We start from the raw sequence: 21,242 nt of genomic DNA, 5'->3' as shown, positions 1-21,242 counted from the left end.
ACAGTCCAGCATCTTCTCATAAGATGCTATTATTTAGCATCTTGCTTTCCTGCATCAACATCTATCCTTTCTCCCCCCCCCCATAAGTTGTCTTATGGAAGGGTTGAGAAACCCTGCACTTGGCAAGTGCACTGTCCTTTTGCCCACACACTTTGATTTCAAAATCAAACTGGGTCATCTGACATCATTGTGAACATCAGGTGATGAACAGAAGGATGGTCCCACCCACCTGTCATTTGGCCCCCAGGATTGGGGAAGGTAAGTATCCATCCCACAGGCCAGACCCAGTTTCCCACTCCCATTTGTCTGTGTCGCGATGGGATGTATGTATATTAGGACAGAAGGAATATATGGGAAATGGTGGGAATGGGGTTCTGGCTGTTTCTAGTTGGGTCTAGGGATGTTGGATAATTCTGACAAAAAGGGAAACAGGAGCAGAAATTGCTGCTTTTTGCTTATTTGTTCCATGTTCAGAATGGAAGTCAAACCAGTGAATAAAAAGGTATTATCTGTTGTTGTTGCTTTCAGCCCACAAATGATACGTAACTGGTTACATTTCCCACTCATTGGCATTGCAATTCCTTTGCACTGAAATGAACAGGGTGCAATCATGTAATGACAATGTAATTTAAGTATGTTATATCATGTCGCCACAGCAAGATGAGTAACTGTAGGTTTGGGTGGAGGACAAACTGCAGCAGAACAGAAAGAGGGTTGCATGTGATGAATATAGGGCAGAACGGGAAACAATGGCTTCTTACACCCCTCCTTGCATTAAACTCAATAAACATTGAACAATACAATAGAATTAACAGACCCACAAGCAGTATCCGGATATTTTAAAGCCCATCTTTTTGGTCAGTGGATGAGAAGGGTAGGGAGAGATTAATCTCAGCAAATGCAAGGCTTCAGCTGCTCAAGAAGAGATGTTTCATAAAAGCGATGAACAGTGAGTAATGGACACTTTATCTTATGAGGGCAGTCAGTGGCGCTTGGCCATTTTCTCTCCCTTCTGGTGCTCAGCTGCTGGAGCCCTCTTTAAAGGTAATGCCATTGTGTGTTTTCTTTGTGTTCTTTATTATTATTAAAGCTTGCCTGACATTCACCCCCCCCTTTTTGAATAGGCCACATAATAAAACCAACATTTGCATTGTATCCATAAAGCCTGGTTAAATAAGAGAAAATGCATCGCAGGAGGAAAAGGTCGCCCGTTTACAGGAATCGCCGGGTGCAATTTACCGGCCTTTTAGATGGTGCAAACTTGCAATGTTATGGGCCCCTAATTCTACCCATTAATTAATTATTTTTAAACACACACACTTACTGACTCATGACACTGATGGACAGGTCAGTCTATTCCCACTGAATGCCATTTATGCACGTAATCATTCATAGGCCTATTCTGTCCTTTTTGGAGGAAGGGGTGTGTGTGGATTTATTTATTTATTTACTTATTAAAAAGCACCCAACAATCACATTTAAATTGTATGCATTTTGCACTCATTATTTCCCTAAAATACACATTTTGCATGCATTTCAGTGCATTTCCCCTAGAATTTACATTTTATATGCATTCCTCCCCATAAAATGCTCATTTTGTGCACATTTTTTTTTAAAAAAAACGAAAACCCCATTGCAAGGTTTGTGATGTATGTAACCAAATTAGGCAAACTAGGCCAGTTTGCAATCATCTGGGATTTTTTTTTTTAATGACACAGACAATTTTATAGGATAATTTTCTACCCGAAGCTGACTTCTATTTTATCTTAGGGTAGTAGACTGTTCAAAACAAAGCCATCTGTCAGGAGAAGAGCACTTTAATCTGCTTCCCTAGATCAGTTTTTGCTTGAGAAACCACACAGAACTTTTTTCACCCCATATGTTAATCCCTAAACAGAAACTAAGAAACTGATATAGAAAGTTTTAGGGGATTTTTTTCTCTTCCAAGCTGAATTCAAATGTGTCTTGGGGTGGTAGAATATCCCAAACTAATGGCAGGTGTGATGTGTTAGTGGCTACAAGGTTGGGTCTGCAGGGATGCACCTGAAGAGTCAGTCTGTCACTCCTGCTGTTGCATCCACACAGACCCCAACTTGCTCTTGCCCTGCCTCAACCCAATCCCACCCAGGTAGTCTGTAGCAACGCCGATGTCAGGAGGGCAACTCTTTCCCACCACCCATTTTTTCTATGAAATGCGGACTGAATGAATTTATCCTCCGTGACTTTATTTGATGTTTGCTGCCTGCTGCTTATCAGCAGAGCAGGACAGTTTCAAACATTTTGTTGCTTGAGAAGATGAAGCCCTCAAAGGCAACTCATTTACAACATGAGCAGCCAGTCTGCCCCCTAAGGCAAAGGGCTCTTTAACCCTCTCCTCTCCTGTGTGAGCAGCAACAGTTTGGGCAGGCACTTCCCTTGCCATGCCACAGAATATAGGAGAAACGCCCATCTTCAGACCAGAGTGTTGGCCCTTGAAGAATCTAAGTTCTCCACAAAGGGGGGGGGAGCCTCAGAGAGGTGGTCTCGGGGCAGAGCCTTTTTAAAAACTCAGTTTTCTTTCAGCCGTTTGTTGGAGCAACTTGCTCACTGGGAGGTCTCTATGGTTCTGAAACCCCTGGCCTGCCTCACCTCACTAGAACAGGACATTGGTTGGGAGCAGATGAGAACCCCTTCAGTACAGATTGAGACTGCTGTGTGCCTGCTGACTCTCCCTAAGAACATGAGAAGAGCCTGCTGGATTAGGCCAGTGGTCCATCTAGTCCAGCATCCTGTTCTCACAGTGGCCAACCAGATTGCTTCCACATGGCAGAGTCCCCCAGCCTGCTAGACTGAGCATTGTGGACAGGAGATCTCCTGCTGCTGTCTGTTCCATTGAGCTTTCTGTCTGTACCTGAAGAGAGAAGGACCTTTTCAAACTGGATCTACTGGTCCTGTCTTTTGCTAAGGCTGTAGGTCAGTAGCAGTGCATCTGCCTTGCATGCAGAAGATCCTAGGTTCAATCCCCAGCATCTCCAGCATCTCCTGAAACCTTGGAATGCCAGTCAGTGTAGACAATGCTGAGCAAGATGGACCAACGATGGACTCTGTATAAGGCAGTTTCCTATGTTCCTAGCCGCATTAATTATGCCAAATCCATGCCCATCTAGTCTAGCATCCTGTTCTCACAGTGGTCAACCAGATGCCTATGGAAAGCCTGCAAGCAGGACCTCAGCTCAACGGTACTGGCATTCAGAAGCATACTGCCTCCAACTGTAGAGGCAGAACATAGCCATCATGGCTATTAGCCATCAATAGCCTTATCCTCCAGGAATTTGTCTAATCTTTTAAAGCCATTCAGGTTGGCGGCCTTCACTACTTATTAATTATTATTGGACTATTATATCAGTGCAATCCTCTACTCCAAAGAAAGTCCTATTGAGTTCCAGGGGATTTACTCTCAGGCACTACACCTGTGTCAGGAGCAGCAGCCAACCTGGTGCTCTTTTAAAGCCATCCAAGTTGGCCAACATCACTGCCTCCCTGTTTCATACTCTCCAGTATTTCTTAACATTGAAACTAGGGGCAATCATGTGTAGCATCCTAATTCATTACAATGATCTCTGTCCCTCTTATTATACATTGCTTAAGGCCCTACTCTGCCCACTGTATTCATTTACACCACAACATCCCTCCGTCCTCCATTGACTTCCCCCCCCCGAAAAAAAGCCAAGTGGTAGGGCAACTTTCCCCAACCAGGAGTCCTCTAGATATTTTGAACTACAACTCCCATCATCCGTAACCATTAGCCATTCTGGCTGGGACTGATGGAAGTTGAAGTCAAAAACATTTGGAGGGCACCAGCTTCAAGATCTACCACTGATCTACCACTTCTGGGATGGGGTGTGTAGATCCTTTAAATCTTCTGCTGATAATTGGTTTTGTCACCCTTTCGGATTGCATTTGTGTTACTTCTGAGTCTGCTGTTCTAATAACCCTTTGTGTAGTTCAGGTGGCAAGGCTTTTACTCGTTCCAAAGTTTCATTTGTAGCAAAGCAATAAATAAAAATAAAATGAAATAAATAAAAATCTGTGACAAAATTTCCCAGGGCCATATTATATCTTCCCCTGTGCATGTCCACTATGTTCTATTACTGTTGGTAACATCAATGAGATCCATTTGGCACTTTAATGAGAAAAATTGAGGGAGTGGAGGTACATACTGAACAGAGGATTCATGTGCAGCTCAAAGGGTGTCTCACCATTGACTTGCTGCCAGCTATCATCTCTAAAACCCACAGTTGAGGCCAAGGGGTTTTTTAGCACATGTGCTTGCAATTACCAGTTTGTCGTGTGCAGCGATATTATAGATTGTAACTTTCCAAATAAAATCTACAACTTGAAAGGAAGCCCAACTTAGCACATGAAAGATAACTTTAATGGCAAATAAATGCCTTGGGGACACTTGCTTAATCTGAAGAGGTAGCAATAAAAAAGGGTCAGTGCAACCATTTCTTCACTACAAAGGGCTGTGTGTTTCTTTTTCATTTTTAAAAAAAATATTATTTGGACAAGGCAGGTTTATTTGGCAGTAACTCTGTGGTCTCTTTCCATCTGGAACTTAGTTTTGTCACTAGACTTAATGAGAGCAAAAGCAAGAATGAAACATGGTAAAAAAGAGATGGCTAGAGCTACCCAAGCCTCCTGCCCCTCCCAATTTGTATATTCTTTGTTGTTCTTTGGGGGGGTAGTTTGGTGGGGTGTTGCCTGCTTTTTCTTTTCTTTAAAAAGTATTATTTGTTTTAGAGTTTGTGTGCAGGTGTTTTGCCTGTTTGGGATGGGGTTCTAAGCATCTGCAGGCTTTTTTCTGTGAAATGGGTATTTTGTGGGGCCCATCACAGTTTTTTAGATTTCCAAATGTGCCCTCGGGCTCAAAATGGTTGCCTCTAGGATCATGCAGTCGGTGGGATCCAGTGATTTCCCATAGGGATCCCATGGAATCCATTGTCGGAAGGAGTATGCCTCTGAATACCAGTCACTGGGAATCACAAGTGGGGAGAGTATTGCTGCACTCATGTTCTGCTGGTGGGCTTCCCATTGGGGGGCATCTGGTTGGCCACTGTGAGGACAAGATGCTGGACTAGATGAGCCTTTGAATTGATCCAGCTGGGCTCTTTTTATGTTCCTAAGCTCTCTGGCTCCTGGCCAAATCTGGCTGCCTACAAAATGCTACCCAAACCTATCATCTGAATTTCAGTGTGTGGATGGGTCATAGACTTCCTCCCTAAGTTTATGTCAGCCTAGGAAATGATGAACCGATACCGTAGGGTGGCTGGGGTAAAACCTTTTCAGCCCAAGGGCCACCTTTCCTCATGGACAATCTTCCGAGGCCACATGACAATGGTGGGCGGGGCCAGAGGAAAAACTGGGTGGAGCCATGGGCAAAAGTGAGCAGAGTGGCAGATGTAACTTATACCTTTGCACAGTAGGTTACATTCCAGCCAGAGGTTTTTGCACATGCCCAGACACATTTTTCCATCTTCCACCAAGGCAAGAAGGAGGCATTGTCACAGTTCAAGGACACAAGCACATTTAAAGAGGGCCTGGGACAGAATTGTTGAGGGGTTTGGCCAGGCGAGGGGGGTACGGCTTGGGAAAGTCTGGTTGGCCAGATGCTGCATTAAAACATGTGGTTTACTGCATTAGTTTTACTGATTTATAATGGTACCACTTCTATCCCTTTCCCACTGCAGCATATGTGTTGCATTATGGAACGGTGGCTTTTTGACCCAAATCCTGCCACGTCATGCTAAATTTCACTCACACCAGTGGGTGCAGTGTGATGCAACAATGAAATTGTTGGACATGTCTGCGCATGTGCACTTCTGTTCCCCCATGATTCCCCCCATGAAAACGGCGGGAAATAACTGTATGCCGTATAACCGATCCAAATCACTTGACTCCCACGATTTCCTGGGTTAATGGGGTTGCAATGACGAAACAATTAATATGGAAATGAGTGTTAAACTTCCACTACAGTCCACTTTGATTTCCAGAAGTGGCGTTTATGCTGTGTGAAAGATCAAATAAAACATAGGAATTATCAGGTAAGGAAGTGTCAGGAAAACAGAACAAACTGCTGTCTGAATGCAGCCACAGAGGCCTGGAGAACTGAGGTTTCTCACCCCCGAAGAATAGGAGATGTGCAGCCTTTTTTGTGCTTCCTGAGGTCTCCATCCTGCGATGCAGATTAGAGCGAGCCTTCTTGTAAGGTAATAATCACTTTGCACAGTTCTCCCTCCCCAAAAAATGATTTTTCTCCTGTGCTTTGACATTCACCTCATACTCTAATTTAGTGCACAGATGCCCAAGAATAGCTTGGCATTAGCTCAGCTATACAAGCACATGCCTTAGTGCTTCAGCCAAATGAAAACCAACCCTGTTTTCCCCATGCATTTGAAAACAATCAAGTGAGAGTCAGCAGCTCTGGAGAGCAGCTAAGGGGAACGTTGCTCTGAAACATCTTTCTTCTTGTGCTTGGGCTCAAAACCCTACCCCCTGTCCTGTGTACTCCCAGTGTCCTTAACAAACTACAGTCCCCAAGATTCTTTGAGGAAACCTGACTGTATATGCTTTAAGTTGGATTCCTTCGCTGAGCAGCGGGTTGGATTCAATGGCCTTATAGGCCTCTTCCAACTCTACTATTCTATGATTCCAAAGTGGTGCAAGTGCTTTAAATGTGCAAATATGGCCTTGTATATGAAAGCAACTGATAGCAGCATTACTCTATAAGGCTGGAATAAGGGACATGTGGCCCTCCAGATGTTGTTGGATTACAATACCCATCATCTCTGACCAGAGGCCATGGTGTCTGTGGCTGATGGGAACTGGAATTTCATAGCATCTGGAGGGCCACAGGTTCCCCGTATTTGCTGTAAGACAAACTATGGAATTTATTCTGACACTCCAAACTTGACTACTCTTTTGACATTAACACATCTTTTAAATTTGGATCTTCCACAGTACTGATTGATTTTGAACTAATTTTGTATGCTGTTTTCACTCTGTTGATTATAACAATAGGGAACTTTCCACATTCTCAAATTAGCTTTCAGGGGTAGGGGGAGAGCATTTTTTTTAAAATGACCACAATTCCCCCCTCTGAATATTTGAGATGGGACAGGCTGTACCATGGGTCCTGATTAATTTCTGAATTGGCATTGCAGGCATCAGTGGTGGTATTCTCTGGTGCGTGCAGATTTTTGGATTAGGACTGTGTTGGCATTCCTCTGCTTTTCTTGATTAATTCTTGGGGCAAGTGAACACCCCAAAATTGGAAGGGCTTGATCCAGCGAGGACAGCATGTGTAAGGAAAATGGAACATTTCAGCTGAACGGTGCAAATGAAAAAAAAATCCCCAAATTTGTGAATTGGAAAAATTAGTACTCATGCTGTGCAAAAATACACATGGTACCCAGCTGCACTCAGTCTTCCCAGATCTAATCACATTCTGTACAAACATCTGTCCTCAGCTGTTGTTTTCCCAAAATCTTGTTTAAAGCAGCTTTGTAGATTGTGCCCAAACTTGGAACAAGTGCTTTGGAGCTCAGGACTGACTTCATGCAATGCTTAGTATGAAAACTCATCCCACAGTTTCTGTAATTGCAGCTGCAGTTTCCCTCTTTTGCAGCCATTTTTTCTGCATGATTTTGGGGGGTAGATTATTTTAGGTCACACTGTTTTGGCCAATTGCTACAGTTCTGGAACTGTGTCCTATGGCTGTGGTGATAAACCAGTTCTGTAAAAAACTGGCGCCTTGCCAAACATTCTCCTGCAATTTTTTCATGATGATTCTCCATCATTTAATGAGAAAAGACATTAAATTTGATCAAGGAGAGGGAACACCTTGGTGAAATTCTTATGGTCAGGTGCAGGCTTTTTGTGGTGCTTACCTTACTTCTAAGGTGGACAAGAGATGCTTGTGCTTTTTTCTTTTATTCTGCTAAACATCTCTGATGGTCTGCCTCCTGCAGCCTTCCTGGGTGCCCATGTTTTCAGAAAACCCAGTGGTGCTCTCAGCTGGACTGTCCTGTAAGTATGGGGAAATGGGGAGGTTGTCTACTGTACATTTGACATCCATTCATTTTTTTTCTTTTTGAAAGGAAAATCTTTTTACTTGTAAAGAAATCAGTGCAGAAAGTTTAAAAAAAGGTAAAAGGATGAACATCCCTTAAAACAAAATCAGTGAGTGCAGTGATCTCAGGTGCTCAGCAGCCAGCCTCCCTGGCTTCCTATGCTTCAATGTAAATTTAGGAAAATACATCATATGGTAACTCCTCCTATCAGGCTTCTTGTTGTTGTTCAGCTCAGGAAGTGCAGGCAGCCGGGGAGGCTGAAGAGTGTTCAAGATATGTTTACTGGGAAGGAAAATGGAAACACCAGGAGAGGGAAACCTATGGCCCTCCAGATATTATTGGACTGCGGCTGCCATCAGTCCTGACCATTGGTGATGCTGGCTGGGGTCAATGGAGTCCAACCATATGTGGAGGACCCTGGGTTTTCAATCTCTGACATGTACCATTTGTGACTTTTGTAGGGGAAGGACTGTAGCTCCGTGGTAGAGGGATTGCTTTGCATTCGGAAGGTCCCATGACTAATCCCCAGCATCCCCAGGTAGGGCTGAGAAAGATTCACTGCCTGAAACCCTGGAGAGCCACTGCCAGTCAGTGCAGGCAATACTGATCTAGATGGACCAGTGGGTCTGATTCAGTATAAAGCAGCTTCCTATGTCATAAAGTAGATATCCCAGCTTGTATCTGTGTTGGAATTGCTTTTTTTAAAGATGGCTTTTTAAAAGCAGTTTTGAAGATGTTTTGTTTTAATATGTTTTTAAATATGTTTTGTGTTAATATGTTTTAAAGTCTTTCATTTTTAAGAGGTTTTAGTGTTTTTTGTTGGCTTCCCTGGGCTCTTTCTGGGAGAAAGGGAGGGGTATAAATTTAATAAATGAATGAATGAATGGGAAATGGCCCAGCTTCAGTTTCATTTGGTCCACTCAGCTTACAAAACAAGCCAAAACCCTAGAATCCACATGGTCCACCAACAGGCTTAACATTCTTGCATGGTAATAAATGTAACAGTGGAGGGAAAACTAATTTAAATGCCCCTGAGTATGCCCTCTTCAGAACAGAGGAAGTGCCCTTGAAAGCACAGGAGAAACTCTGCTGGATCTGACCAAAGGCCTATCTCAGGGGTAGCCAACATGGTGTCCTCCAGATGTTTCAGACTACATCACCCCAGCCAGAATGACCCATGGTCAGGGATGATGCCAACTATAATCCACAACATCTGTAAGTAACCACATTATTTGTCCTTGGCTTATCTTACATGCCTCCTGTGCATGTTGCAAACAAATCTTTATTATATTAGCAGACTCTGGCCCCAGTCCCTCACTGGTGAATTCAAGAACATCACAACCACCGTTTGTTAAATCCAAAAAATCCAGAAATGCAGTTTATCGGTACAGAAGATAGTCTTTATTGTATATACTTCATTTTAGTGCATATTTCTATGTCAACTTAAATAAGATTTTGTAACACAATATTTGAATAACCCCTAACATTTACAATGCACAGCTTTTAAAAAAACCAAACAAACACAGTGACTCTTAGGTACATGGATCCACAGGAGACATTAAAAAAAAACATGAGGAAATACTTGACATTCAGTAACTTGACCCACATCTTGAATATAGTCAACCAGTGCATACATCACACTTACGCCCATAATTGTAAAGAAACATAGCTATTCCTGGTTCCATACCTAGGGATGTAGCTCTGCCCGTTGCCATGTGGTGACAGTGGGAAAATAATAGAATAAAATGCTATTTTCAGTTGCCTAAAGTACTAACAGGGCTGTGTTTACAAAAGGAAACTGTTGCCAGATGCATCTACGGCAGACTGAAGTCAATGGAACGAGGCGAGAAGCTTCCTGTACTTGTCTGTGCATCAGTAGGTATGCTGTTGTGATTGCTGTCTTTAGGGATGAGTTAGCTCTCTGTCACCTTCAAATAAAAATAAGCTGTGCTCCAAATTTCTTGAATGATGCTGGAGAAGATTGCTCAGCTTCCAGAGAGTCTCCATAATCCACTCACCCTGATCCAGGGATCTATGTGTTTGTTCCTCATATTTGTATTCCACCACTTCTCCAGAGAGCTTGAAGAAACTGTAAATGTTGGTTTCCCCCTGTTATTCTCACAACAACCCTGCAAAGTAGCCTGTGAGGCAGAGATTTGCCCATGGCCACCAAATTGGCTTCATGGCTGAGCAGAGATTTGAACTTTGGCCATCTCTAGTTTCAGGTCCAGTGCTCTGTCCTCTATAGTAGCAAAGTGAGGGATTTTCTAAATGAACAGGAATACCTAGAATGGCTTCCCCAATCCTTTCAATTAAGGGAGATGATCTATAATTACGCACATGCGACTTTGGGCCCCAGCAGTTCAATTAATAGGAGCCTGAGCCTGGGTGTTTTGTGTGCTCAGATTATTATACATAGAAAGCTAGATCAGGGGTAATGGGTTCGGTTCCCCACACTTCCAATGTGGGTTACATTTAGTTTTCTACAATAAACTCACACACAAAAATACTCTCTGGTTTCTTGAGAATATAGACTACAAATAAACACAACTTCCTCTATCAGATTAAGGCAGTTTTGGAGAATATTGCACTGCAGGTAACAACGTTGTTGATGTCAGTGTGTTATTCTCCTTTTATCACATTACACTGAGAATCAAAAAAGGTGAACCCATTCTACCAGACTAGATCAAACTAGGTCGGCTGATCCAATGAGTTTGATGGGAACTTCCCACATAAAAAAATGATAAAAATATTGATATACACAGAGGTACCCTTATTGAACCTTTTGCTATAAAAAGGCATTACAAATTAAACAAAGCGTGGGAGAGTAACCAAGACAATATTAACTATAAAGCTCTTTTCAGTAAGGCAAACTTGAAAAGACTATACTGTAAGATACTTGTGCAATATTTGGGGGGAAAAGTTCCTTTTTCATAATGAAGTGCACAAGGGATATAACTCCCAAAGAAGCCCATGAGGGCCAGGATCCAAAGAGTGACACAACTAGTTATGCACATCCCAAGGGCATCTTTGGACTTCTCCTTACCTCTGTCAATCAGTGGCTCTTTTTGAAACTGCAGAGAGCTTCAAAAGCAGTTGGTGATAGGGTATGGATGCTGCCAGTTCAGAGCCAAAACAATTGGGGCTCATTTTGTGAAGGTGTTTTTTTCCCCACATGCAAAAATAAGCACACTTTTTGGAATGGAGGTGATGTTATGCACCCCTTTGCAAAAGGGTGCATAAGAAGAGCTCTGCTGGATCAGACCAAAGGTCTATGTTACCCAGTATCTTGCTTCCAACAGAAACCGGCCAGATGCTTCCAGATTTCTGCTCCAGTTTAGATGTAGGGATGGACAAATGCATTAATTTCTTTCCGTTTCTTGTTTTTCCAGTCTTACATTCAGTTCTCCACTTTTCCACATCAGTCTACAACTTTTAAAGGCCCCCTGAAAATTCATCAGCAGTTTAGTGCAAATTTCTTCTTACATAGATATTGTTGTGTGCATTTTGTCTAATATACACATTTTTACAAAGCCATTTCCCTGAATATAAAGCATTTTTCTATGCTTTTTTCACTGACATATGCACACTTTACCCTAACATATGGATTGGTTGTACAGACTACTTGGCTGGAGGACTGCACTGCAAAATTCAGAGGAGTGCAAATGTGAAAGGATGGTTGCGTTTCAGTTCGCATATTTTTTCAGGAAGCACGAATTAGGCAAGTTCACATTTAAATGCAAGCTGCATCAAATTTCTGCCCCATCCCTTCTCAGAAGTAAAGCAAATAAGTAATAGGCCTTTCCACTGGTGACTTCCAGCAAATGGTATTTGGTGGCATGCTACCTCTGAAGTTAGTAGCCCTATCTTCTATGTTCAGTATTCAGATTGGGCCTAGTGTTGGGAGACAAGGGAATGTGTCCCCATTGCCAAGGCCTCTAAGTTTCAAGGGGGTGCAAATCCCAATTAATATGGTGTGGGGGAATGACAATGGCACTGGGATGTCATCCTCTGCATGGAATTCCTTGGAGTGGGATGGGTACTTGGTGCATGGAAGGATCAGCCCATTTGTCTTGGCAACAAGGATAAATTCCCTGTCCACAGTCAAGCAGTGGCACAGGTGTGGGGAACCTTTGGCCCTCCAGATGTTGCTGAACTACAATGCCTATCAGTCCCAGCAAGGATGGCCAATGGCAAGGGATGATGCCACCAGCAACATGTGGAGAGCCAAAAGGTCTGCAAACAGACATAAAAATGTACAAAGTACTGCAAGATGCAGAAGGTGGACCTCTCTGTCTCACCCTGAGATGGCCATTTTGGCAGTGAAAACTGACCCTCATGAAAATTCGATGTGGCATGGATTTCTGTTACTTAAAGTGTTAAGTATATGTGTGTGTAAAAGTTTTTACTGGCTACCCAAGCCCATGGGCTTGGCTAAAATAGCCCTTTGGATCCTAGCCCTCAGGTGCAATATACAGATACATGGAAGCAGATCATTTATAATTTTGAAGGTTGATCCACAAGATTGGCACCAGGTGGCCCACAGCAATAGCTAGGCTCCTTTTACCAGCCTTGCACACTCTTCCAAAGATTCATTTGGGTGTGACACCAAGATCTGCAATGATGACTTGAGGTAACACACAGGCATAACCCTCTGCTACAGTTTGCAAATGCTATTTCTGGTCCTCCTGAAATGAAGTGCCAGTGAGTATAATAATAATAATAATAATAATAATAATATAAAGCCATCTAACTTCATATTGACATGTTGGTATCACTTTATGATCATGGGATCATAAAGATACTGGTCTCTTGTCTGCTGAAACACTCAGAACTAAATTATTGCCAAGAATCCATATGAAAGAGGAAAACAGAGTGTATGGGTCTTATCAAGAGCCAGAGGATGTTCCTTGTTGGAAGTGTCTGTGCTTCTACCATCTGCAAAATTTATTCCACTAAAACAAACAGGGTTGTGCACATGGCTGTAAGAAAGACCCAAACTGAAAAGATTTGGGCCCTCTTCACCACAAGTCACTGCTCCATGGCCTATGCAGTGTAGCTGGGTTTGTTTTGATGCTGCTGGTAGACAAAATGGCAGCACTCAAGTATATGGCTGAGTAAGGAACTGGGGTTTGTTCCTCATGGGCAGATCATTTATTCCCCAGCCAAACTCCTAAGATCCAGCTGGAATGGTGTAGCTCAGTGCCATAGTTGCACCTTTAGGGGCTAGAGAACCCAGGGTGGCAAGTTCAAATCCCTCCTTGTTGACTTTAAAAGGAAAGGACCTTAGCTCAATGGTAAAGCACATGCTTTGCATGCAGAAGGTCCCAGGTTCAATCTCCGATATCTCCAGGAAAGACTCAGGAGCAACCTCCCTCACCTTGGTGACCTCCAGATGTTGTTGGACTCCAAATCCCATCATCCCCAGCTAGTATGGCCAATGGTCAGGGATGATAGCAGTTTGGACTACAACTACTTTCATCCCTGACCATTGGGCATACAAGCTGGGGATGATGGGATTTGGAGTCCAACAACATCTGGTACAGAGATTACGTGAAACTACATGTCTGGCAGATGTGCCCAAGAGTAAGCAGAGGAGCAAAAACTGCCCCCAGAACTCCACATAAGGGCAACAGTTCCCCCTCCACTGTGGCAAATAACTTCCAAAAGCCTGGTTTTGTTTTACTGGAAAAAATAATGAGCCTGTAGACATCTCAAGCCTGCTCACTTGAAACAAACCCGGACACTTCAAAGGTGGAGAAGGGTCTTTTCCGAGGTAGTGTGCTGATAGTTAAGATTTGCAGCTAACTGAGTGGAGGAGCATGACAGAGACTGAGAGAGAGACTGAGAGAGAGAGAGAGAGAGAGAGAGAGAGAGAGAGAGAGAGAGAGCATACAAGTGAAATGGCCACACACAAAAAAGTATGAGAGAGACTCAGTGGTAAGGAACTTTAAAGTGAAAGAAGCATTTGATACAGGCACCTAGAGATGGGCAAATCTCTCAATTTTGGTTTCCCTCAGATTCTTATTTTTCCAGTTCAGCTCTCCACATCAGTTTATGAAAAATGAAAATTCTTCAGCATTTTAGTGCAAATTTCTCCAAACATACAACTTTGTCCAATGTACACAACTTTGCAAAGCAACTTTCCCCAATCTAACACATTTTGGTGCATGTCGTTTTCATTAATATCATGCATTGTTATGCACACTGTACCCTTGTGCATGCATTTTATACACATTAGCTGGCTGGAAAACAACAGCACTGCAAAATTTGGAGAAGTGCAAATTTCAAAGCGTGGCTGTGTTTTGGTGTGCTTGTTGTTCTGGAAGTGAGAATTTGGTAGGTTCAGCTATAAACGCAAATTGAATTTCTCCCCTCATCCCTACGGGCACCTATTAGGGGCCCAGAGCTGCAAGACAGATGATTAAAAAGAGTCAGAAACAAGTAGGACTCAAGCCCAACTGCCAAGGAGAAGCAGCCATAACTGGGAAGGATGTTTGAAAAGCACAGAAGGTTTTAAGATGAGGAGCATTCCATGCTCCAAATCTTTAAAAGGGGGTGTGACACATCCCACCCGTCTGCTGATTAAACTAACCAGAGGTACCTAGAAATTACTCACCTTCCCTCCCTTCAAAGTACTCGGAAAGAGTGCAGAATGGAGCAGAGCTTGGAAGTAACTCGTTAGAAATAACGAGTTATTTGTAATTCACTCCTTTTTTCCGTAACGAGTGGGTAACTTCGTTACATTTTCCTTGTAACAGAACGAGTGGTAATTTTATTACTTTTTAGCTGTAACTATAACGTTTCCCGCGTTACATTTGGATGTTATGGGGGAACGGGGGAAGTCTGCTGCTGTGATTGGTGGATGTAAGACATGTGCCTTATACTGGGCTTCTGCGCAGAGCTGCTCTTCCCTCGTGTTCTGTGTTAGAGGCACGAGGGAGGAAGTGGAGAGAAAGAGAAAAAAATGCTTCAAGAATAGACGGTGGTGGAGAAGAAAGGAGCAGAGGGAGAAAGACTGAGGACAAGGATGGAGGAGGCAGCAGCAGAATGGAGGTGAGCTCTGTGTGTGTGAGGGTTATGGTAATGTCCCTACCCCCACTCTCTTGCCCGCACTCGCTCAGCCACCCCTCTTGCAATACTCCCTTTCTCATCCTAACACCCCCACCCCCATTCTCTTGCCCACGCTCACTCAGCCACCCCCTCTTGCACACTCCCTCACTCATCCTAACACCCCCACCCCACTCTCTTGCCCCCACTGCTCACTCCCTCTACTCCCCCCTGCTTGCTCACTTTATTTTTTAAAAAAAAATATGTGGTCTTTAGTTGTGGTTGCATTGCAAGAGTGCTTAGAGGGCTGCTGTTGCAAACTCAGGGAAGTAATTTTCATATCTATCTCACCCTTTTTAGTGTGTTGCATAGATCGTCAAATGTATGTCAGTATTTATTTGGCTGCAGTAGAGATGGGGGGGCTGGAAATGGAACGAGACGAACAGTACCCTTTATGGTACTCATTTGAAGGGTCAGATCTCTTTGAGAGACTGTAATTACAAAGAGCTTTGTTTGATCTTGGATCAGAAGCGAAGCTGACCACTTAATAAAGTGAGAGAACTGTAGCCAGAGCTGGTCAGTTTTACATTTAGTTGGCTTGATCTTGTAGGCAGAGCTGGCTTCTTTTGCTTTAATTTCCACTTTCTTCTCTAATCATTTCTTTCCCTTCTTGGAAAGTGTTGACGCTTCTGTGTTGGTTTTCTGCACATTTTTGTTTAACTTAAAAAAGAACATTTTTGTTTTGTTCTACAAGGATGTAATGATGCTGTATAAGCTGTCTTGCTCCCTTTAAGAAGGAAAGATTTTTTTTTGTGTAGAATAACTGGGCATTTATCAGTCTTGCTGTAGAGAAATGAAAGGTAGCATCATACCCCAAACCATACTTTGTCCTTGGCAGCAAACTCTTGAATTACAGAAATTTTATTTATTTATTTATTATTTGATTTATATCCTGCCCTTCCTCCCAGCAGGAGCCCAAATGGCAGTTTTTCTCTCTCTGTTTTTATATCATGGTGGCATAAAATCTCCCTGGCAAAACATTCTTGGATTATAGGCCTTGAAATGACTTTTTCTGGATTTTTTTATGACTTCATGTAACATGAGAAACAATAACTCCTGAAAGACTGCATGTTTCCTTTTGTCCTCCTTTATATCCATTCCTCTTCAGAGACCTGTGGTGAATGCTTTAATAATTATGTTAAATGGACAAAAATAACAGATGACGTACCAATTTCAAGTTTTTGGAAACACAGTTCAGTTTAAATAGGATTACTTTTATCTAACATTAATTTAAAGTGTTTTCTGATCTGAAATATTTAACATGAAATTATTAAATTTTGTTCATACAGCTTATTAGTTTACCATTAGATAGGCATAAGGTTACTTCACATAGCTAGGCTATCACTAAATAGTAACTGTCATAGGCAGAGCATGAACAGATGTACTCATCAATGAAACTTTTCAAGGTTTAAGCTGGCAGCATGGGCCTGTAGGTAGTAACACAGATCCAGATCTTCAGGGGATGCTGCCTTATGATAAGTCAGGTTATTAGGCAGCTATCATACCACATTGACTATCAGCGTATTTCCAGGATCTTAGGCAGGGGTCTTTCTCAATCCTACCTGGATATGCTAAGTATTGAACCTAGGACCTTTCATATGCAAAACATGTGCATGACCACTGAGCTATAGCCCAGACAGTGCTCTTGTTAGAGAGCTTCAGATTACTCAAGATTTAACAGACAAAACAGTTCCTAAGTACAAAGAACATATTCTGTCTGTGTCACATTTGAACTGTATAGGTACATATAGTTCAACCACTTTTCTCTGGGCTGGTAGTGGTTGTTGTAATCAACAGAGCAGTAGCCTGATGGAGAAGCCAACATTCCATCTTTTACTGGTAAGTCTGGCTAATTCACATTCCGCTGCCCCTCTCCAATCTCTCAGCTAGGAGCAAATTCATCCATAGCCCATGATCCACATGAGGTTCCCTCACTCTCATCACACCCTCAAGGAACAAATCAAAGGAGTGACGTTCTCCTTTGATGTTTCCCTGGTCTGGGGCTGACCTGTTGGCTACTGCCAAATAGGTTTGCCCCTTGTAAACCAGCTATAGCTGTGGCAACAGGTTGCTGTTCTTGAGGTGCAGCAGAAAAAGGTTAGGGAGGTTATGGTTGGTGCCTATCTCCCAGCCAGCAATAGTCCTATTGATGTTTATGTTGTGGGTGACATTGTTAGATCCTGCAATAGTGTTGCTAGATAAAACAGCACTAAGGTCAGAACTGGCATCTGGGTCTGCCACAGGATCTGGTCCCTCCATTTGTATCTCTGTTATATGGCCTGTTGCTGGTAAGTAGCTGTTGAAGGTTGCAGGGCTGTTTCTAACCAAGGACTGGTGTAGCACCCAGGGCCTGCGGGAGGGGTGTATCGTTGTCCAGAATAGGCTGTAAATCATTGATGACATGTAGAAGTGGTTTTATGGTTATGCTGACTTCTAGCTGCCTGTAGTAAGAGGGGAACATATTACTGTGAAGTGCTGAAGGGATCACATTCACTACTCTTCTAATTTTCTGACTGATGAGCTGTATATAAAAGCAATTATAATGAAAATAATGTTCTGAAAGTAAATATTTGTCTTTTGTTTTAGCTTATTTTTAAAGAGGTTTGATCCTAATTAAAGTTGTGTGTGCCTCCACATTCTTTGTAACATTTTGAATTAATTGTAGGAGCACACTGAGCAATGCAAATTCATATGTGTATAGTATAGAGCTCTGAAGTTAGGTCAGGAATGGATTCCATAGCTGAGATTAATTGGCTATTTTTTGCTTAGCATCTTAGTTATTATCCCTGAACTACTGATAAGTTAATATAGGACACTGTCGGAATTAATAGGCTTTGTTCTGCGTTTGAGCAGTAAAGACATAGCAGCTGCCTAAAAACTTTAAATAAGAGTTTAAAGAGTCATCTTTCTGAATATAACCTTTGCACAAGGACATACAGTTCTGTTCGAATGTGAAAAAAGTTACCTTCATTAATTGTCAGCTTAAGCTCAGACTTGCCAGCACTAATTCTTTGGGCCTGGTTTAGAATAAAATGGGAGCTGCAAATGTTCTAGGATACCATGAAATTAAGTTTTGAAGAATTTGTAAAAGTATTATTCTACTACCTTCTCTGTGTGTGTTTATTTTTAATGTTGTTTTAGGCTACTTAGAGGTGCAGGAACCAAGGCCAGCACCTTGTAGGCGTTTTTTAAAAAAAAGTAACTGAAATGTAACTGTAGTGATTACTTTTGAGAAAAAGTAAAGTAATCAGTTACTTTCAGAGCAATTGTATTGTAACGGTAATTACTACTTTTTTGGGCCATGTAACTGTAACTGTAATTTATTACTTTTAAAAAGTAATCTTCCAAGCTCTGGAATGGAGGATCACTTAGACACTCGGAAAATGCAGTGTGCCATTTGACTTTGTATTATGTTTGTATCACCTTGCCTGTCCTCAAAGGAGCTTATAGGGGTTTTTTAGCCTCACAACATCCCTGTGAATTACATTAGGCTGAACGATAAATGCCTGGCCTTTACCAAATGGGGGTGGTATGGTAGAACTTTACATATTGTGAACCCCCAACTAAAGTTTGAAGTGGTGCAGCCCGTGCACAGGTTTACTGTCTCAGTGAGGACTAGGCCAATGATTTGTCCAAATGAACTTGGTCTTGCCACATTCTTCCAACCCAGCATTCTAGCCACTAGACTTTTGGAGGCTCCCTATAGGAGGTATAACACCCTAAAAGCTATTGGAATGAGCCAGCCTTTAAAACAAGTGTCAGATGTTTATGTATTGATTTTAGCAGACATCTGGCATTTTGGATCCCCCTCCCCCAATTACTAACCAAGTTTTGTCTTTCTAGCTTCCATGGAAGATCATTAGAATTTAGATAGATCACTGTATATCAGCAAGGAGCAGCCATATGTTGCTGTTATAGACAAGATGGTTTGTGAAAATTGGAGAGTGAAAAAAGTGGGTAAGAAAAAAATCAACTCATTTGAAATGTGGTGTTGGAGGACAGCTTTGCGCATACCATGGACTGCGAAGAAGACAAATAATTGGGTGTTAGAACAAATTAAACCAGATCTATCACTAGAAGCTAAAATGATGAAACTGAAGGTATCATACTTTGGACACATAATGAGAAGAAATTATTCACTAGAAAAGGCAATAATGCTGGGGAAAACAGAAGGGAGTAGAAAAAGAGGAAGGCCAAGCAAGAGATGGATTCATTCCATAACAGAAGCCACAGATCTGAACTTACAAGAACTGAACAGATTCACAACAGATGCTGTTGGAGGTCGCTGATTCATAGGCTCGCCATAAGTCGCGATCGACTTGAAGACACATAACAACAAAATATCTTCTCTCTCTCTCTCTCTCTGCTCCTCTACTTTCATTTGTATAGCAAATACAGGGTGTATAAAGGAACCACTTTGCTCAGTGATTCAAACAAATTTTGAGGTGATGCAAACTGTGACAGCCTCCAGAGCTTGGAATCCAATCCCATCTCTGGCTGCTTTTGGGGAATGGCAGAGACGTGCAAAACAGACAATCATCTTTGCCATTGTTGAGAAACGTATTGCCTTGGAGGTGACATCAGAGGATGTCGAAGTTATGTTGGCATTATTGAATCAGCCATGGCTGGCTTGCCCAAGCAAGCCATCGCCCGAAGATTATGAAAACCATCTTGATGGTAAGAACAATTCAACAACGAGATTGGTTACATGGGAGTGTGGTGGGGTTTCCCATAGTGGAGGTCTTCATGCAGAAGCTGGGCAGCCATCTTTTGGGGATGGTCTGGCTTGGGAGCTGAGAGTTAGACAAGAAGGATTGCTCGGCCCCTTCAAAGTCTAGAGCTCAATGATTTTATAATCAAATAAGGGTCTGCTGATGGACATCTCCATCTTTCAGAGCGATCACACTGATAGAGGAATGAATATGGTTCAATGGGAGAGCATCTGCTTTGCATGCAGAAGGTCCCAGGTTCAATCCCTGACATCTCCAGGTAGGACTGGGAAAGACCCCTGACTAAAACCCTGGAGAGCCACAGCTAGTCTGTGTAGGCAATATTGAGCTAGATGGTCCAATGATCTGACTCAGTCTAAGGCATCTTCCTATAGTCTCTGCTTGAAATGAGTTTAAATTATTCTCTTGATCTGTCTGCCCCAGATAAGATAGCCTTCAGCTAGATGCTGATTTTTAAACCCCCCTCTCGTTTGCTTCTGTCATTAGCACAGGTTGCCCCTTTGGTCAGGATGAAGATCAGCACACTGAAAACTTAGGTATTAAAAAACGAAAAACAAAACAGAAATGAATAAATGCCATCCAGGTAGTTCATTTGATGAACTGAATGAACAGGTATTGGAGAGTGAAAGGTGAATCTTCACCCAAAGAAATCTGAAGATAATCTTCTGAGCATGCCAGCCAGCCAGCCAGGACCAAGCACGGTTAAGAGCTTTGATGGTCACTTCTCTGATATTCCCAATTTAGCTTTTATAATGTACTGGATTTCCCTTTTAAATTTGTTAGTCATCATATAGATAGCCAATGCTGGAGCTGCAAAGGGAAAAAAAAGATTTGGGTGAATACTATCGAAATGTTGTTAATTATACTGGGGTTCACAGAATGAATACGTTTTGTAACACAGTGGCAAGCATGCTGGAATTTAGATGATAATAACAACAATAACAATACCAGCAACAAAACAGCAGCAGCAACAGCAACACAGCAGCAACAACAACAATAATAATGTAGACCCCCCCCCAACACATGGTTGAAATCTGCCCATCTCTTGTATAGGCAAGCTAATGGAGGCTGATAAGCAATATATTTTTTAAAAAAGTACACCCTCAGAACATCACACTTCTTTGTTTTATGAAAGCTTCACAGAGAAAACATTGAAGGACTTCTTTGGAAGAATGACATGGATCCCTCTACTGCAGGGGCAACCAGGTGTCATTGGACTCCATCTCCCATCAGCCCCACCATGCACGGCCGATGGCCAGGAATGATGGGAGTCATAGTCAGCCTACAGGTG

The 21,242-nt window shown here is 42.4% G+C and overlaps 1 protein-coding gene across 1 annotated transcript in view; it reads right to left on the bottom strand.

Annotated features, from left to right (window-relative positions):
* Positions 1-18,700: 18,700 nt before the first annotated feature.
* Positions 18,701-21,242, bottom strand: part of SLC6A2 (solute carrier family 6 member 2) — a 91,160-nt gene continuing 88,618 nt past the window's right edge. Inside the window, exon 15 of the mRNA XM_061593660.1 lies at positions 18,701-20,761. Within this exon, the coding sequence (XP_061449644.1) occupies positions 20,738-20,761 (24 nt within the window). The 3' untranslated portion in view covers positions 18,701-20,737. The remainder of the gene's footprint in view (positions 20,762-21,242) is intronic.

The sequence above is a fragment of the Rhineura floridana genome, chromosome 13 (assembly GCF_030035675.1).
Source record: "Rhineura floridana isolate rRhiFlo1 chromosome 13, rRhiFlo1.hap2, whole genome shotgun sequence".
Classification (NCBI taxonomy): Eukaryota; Metazoa; Chordata; class Lepidosauria; order Squamata; family Rhineuridae; genus Rhineura; species Rhineura floridana.
Note: the sequence above shows the minus strand (reverse complement) of the source record. Positions and strands in the feature narration are given on the sequence as shown.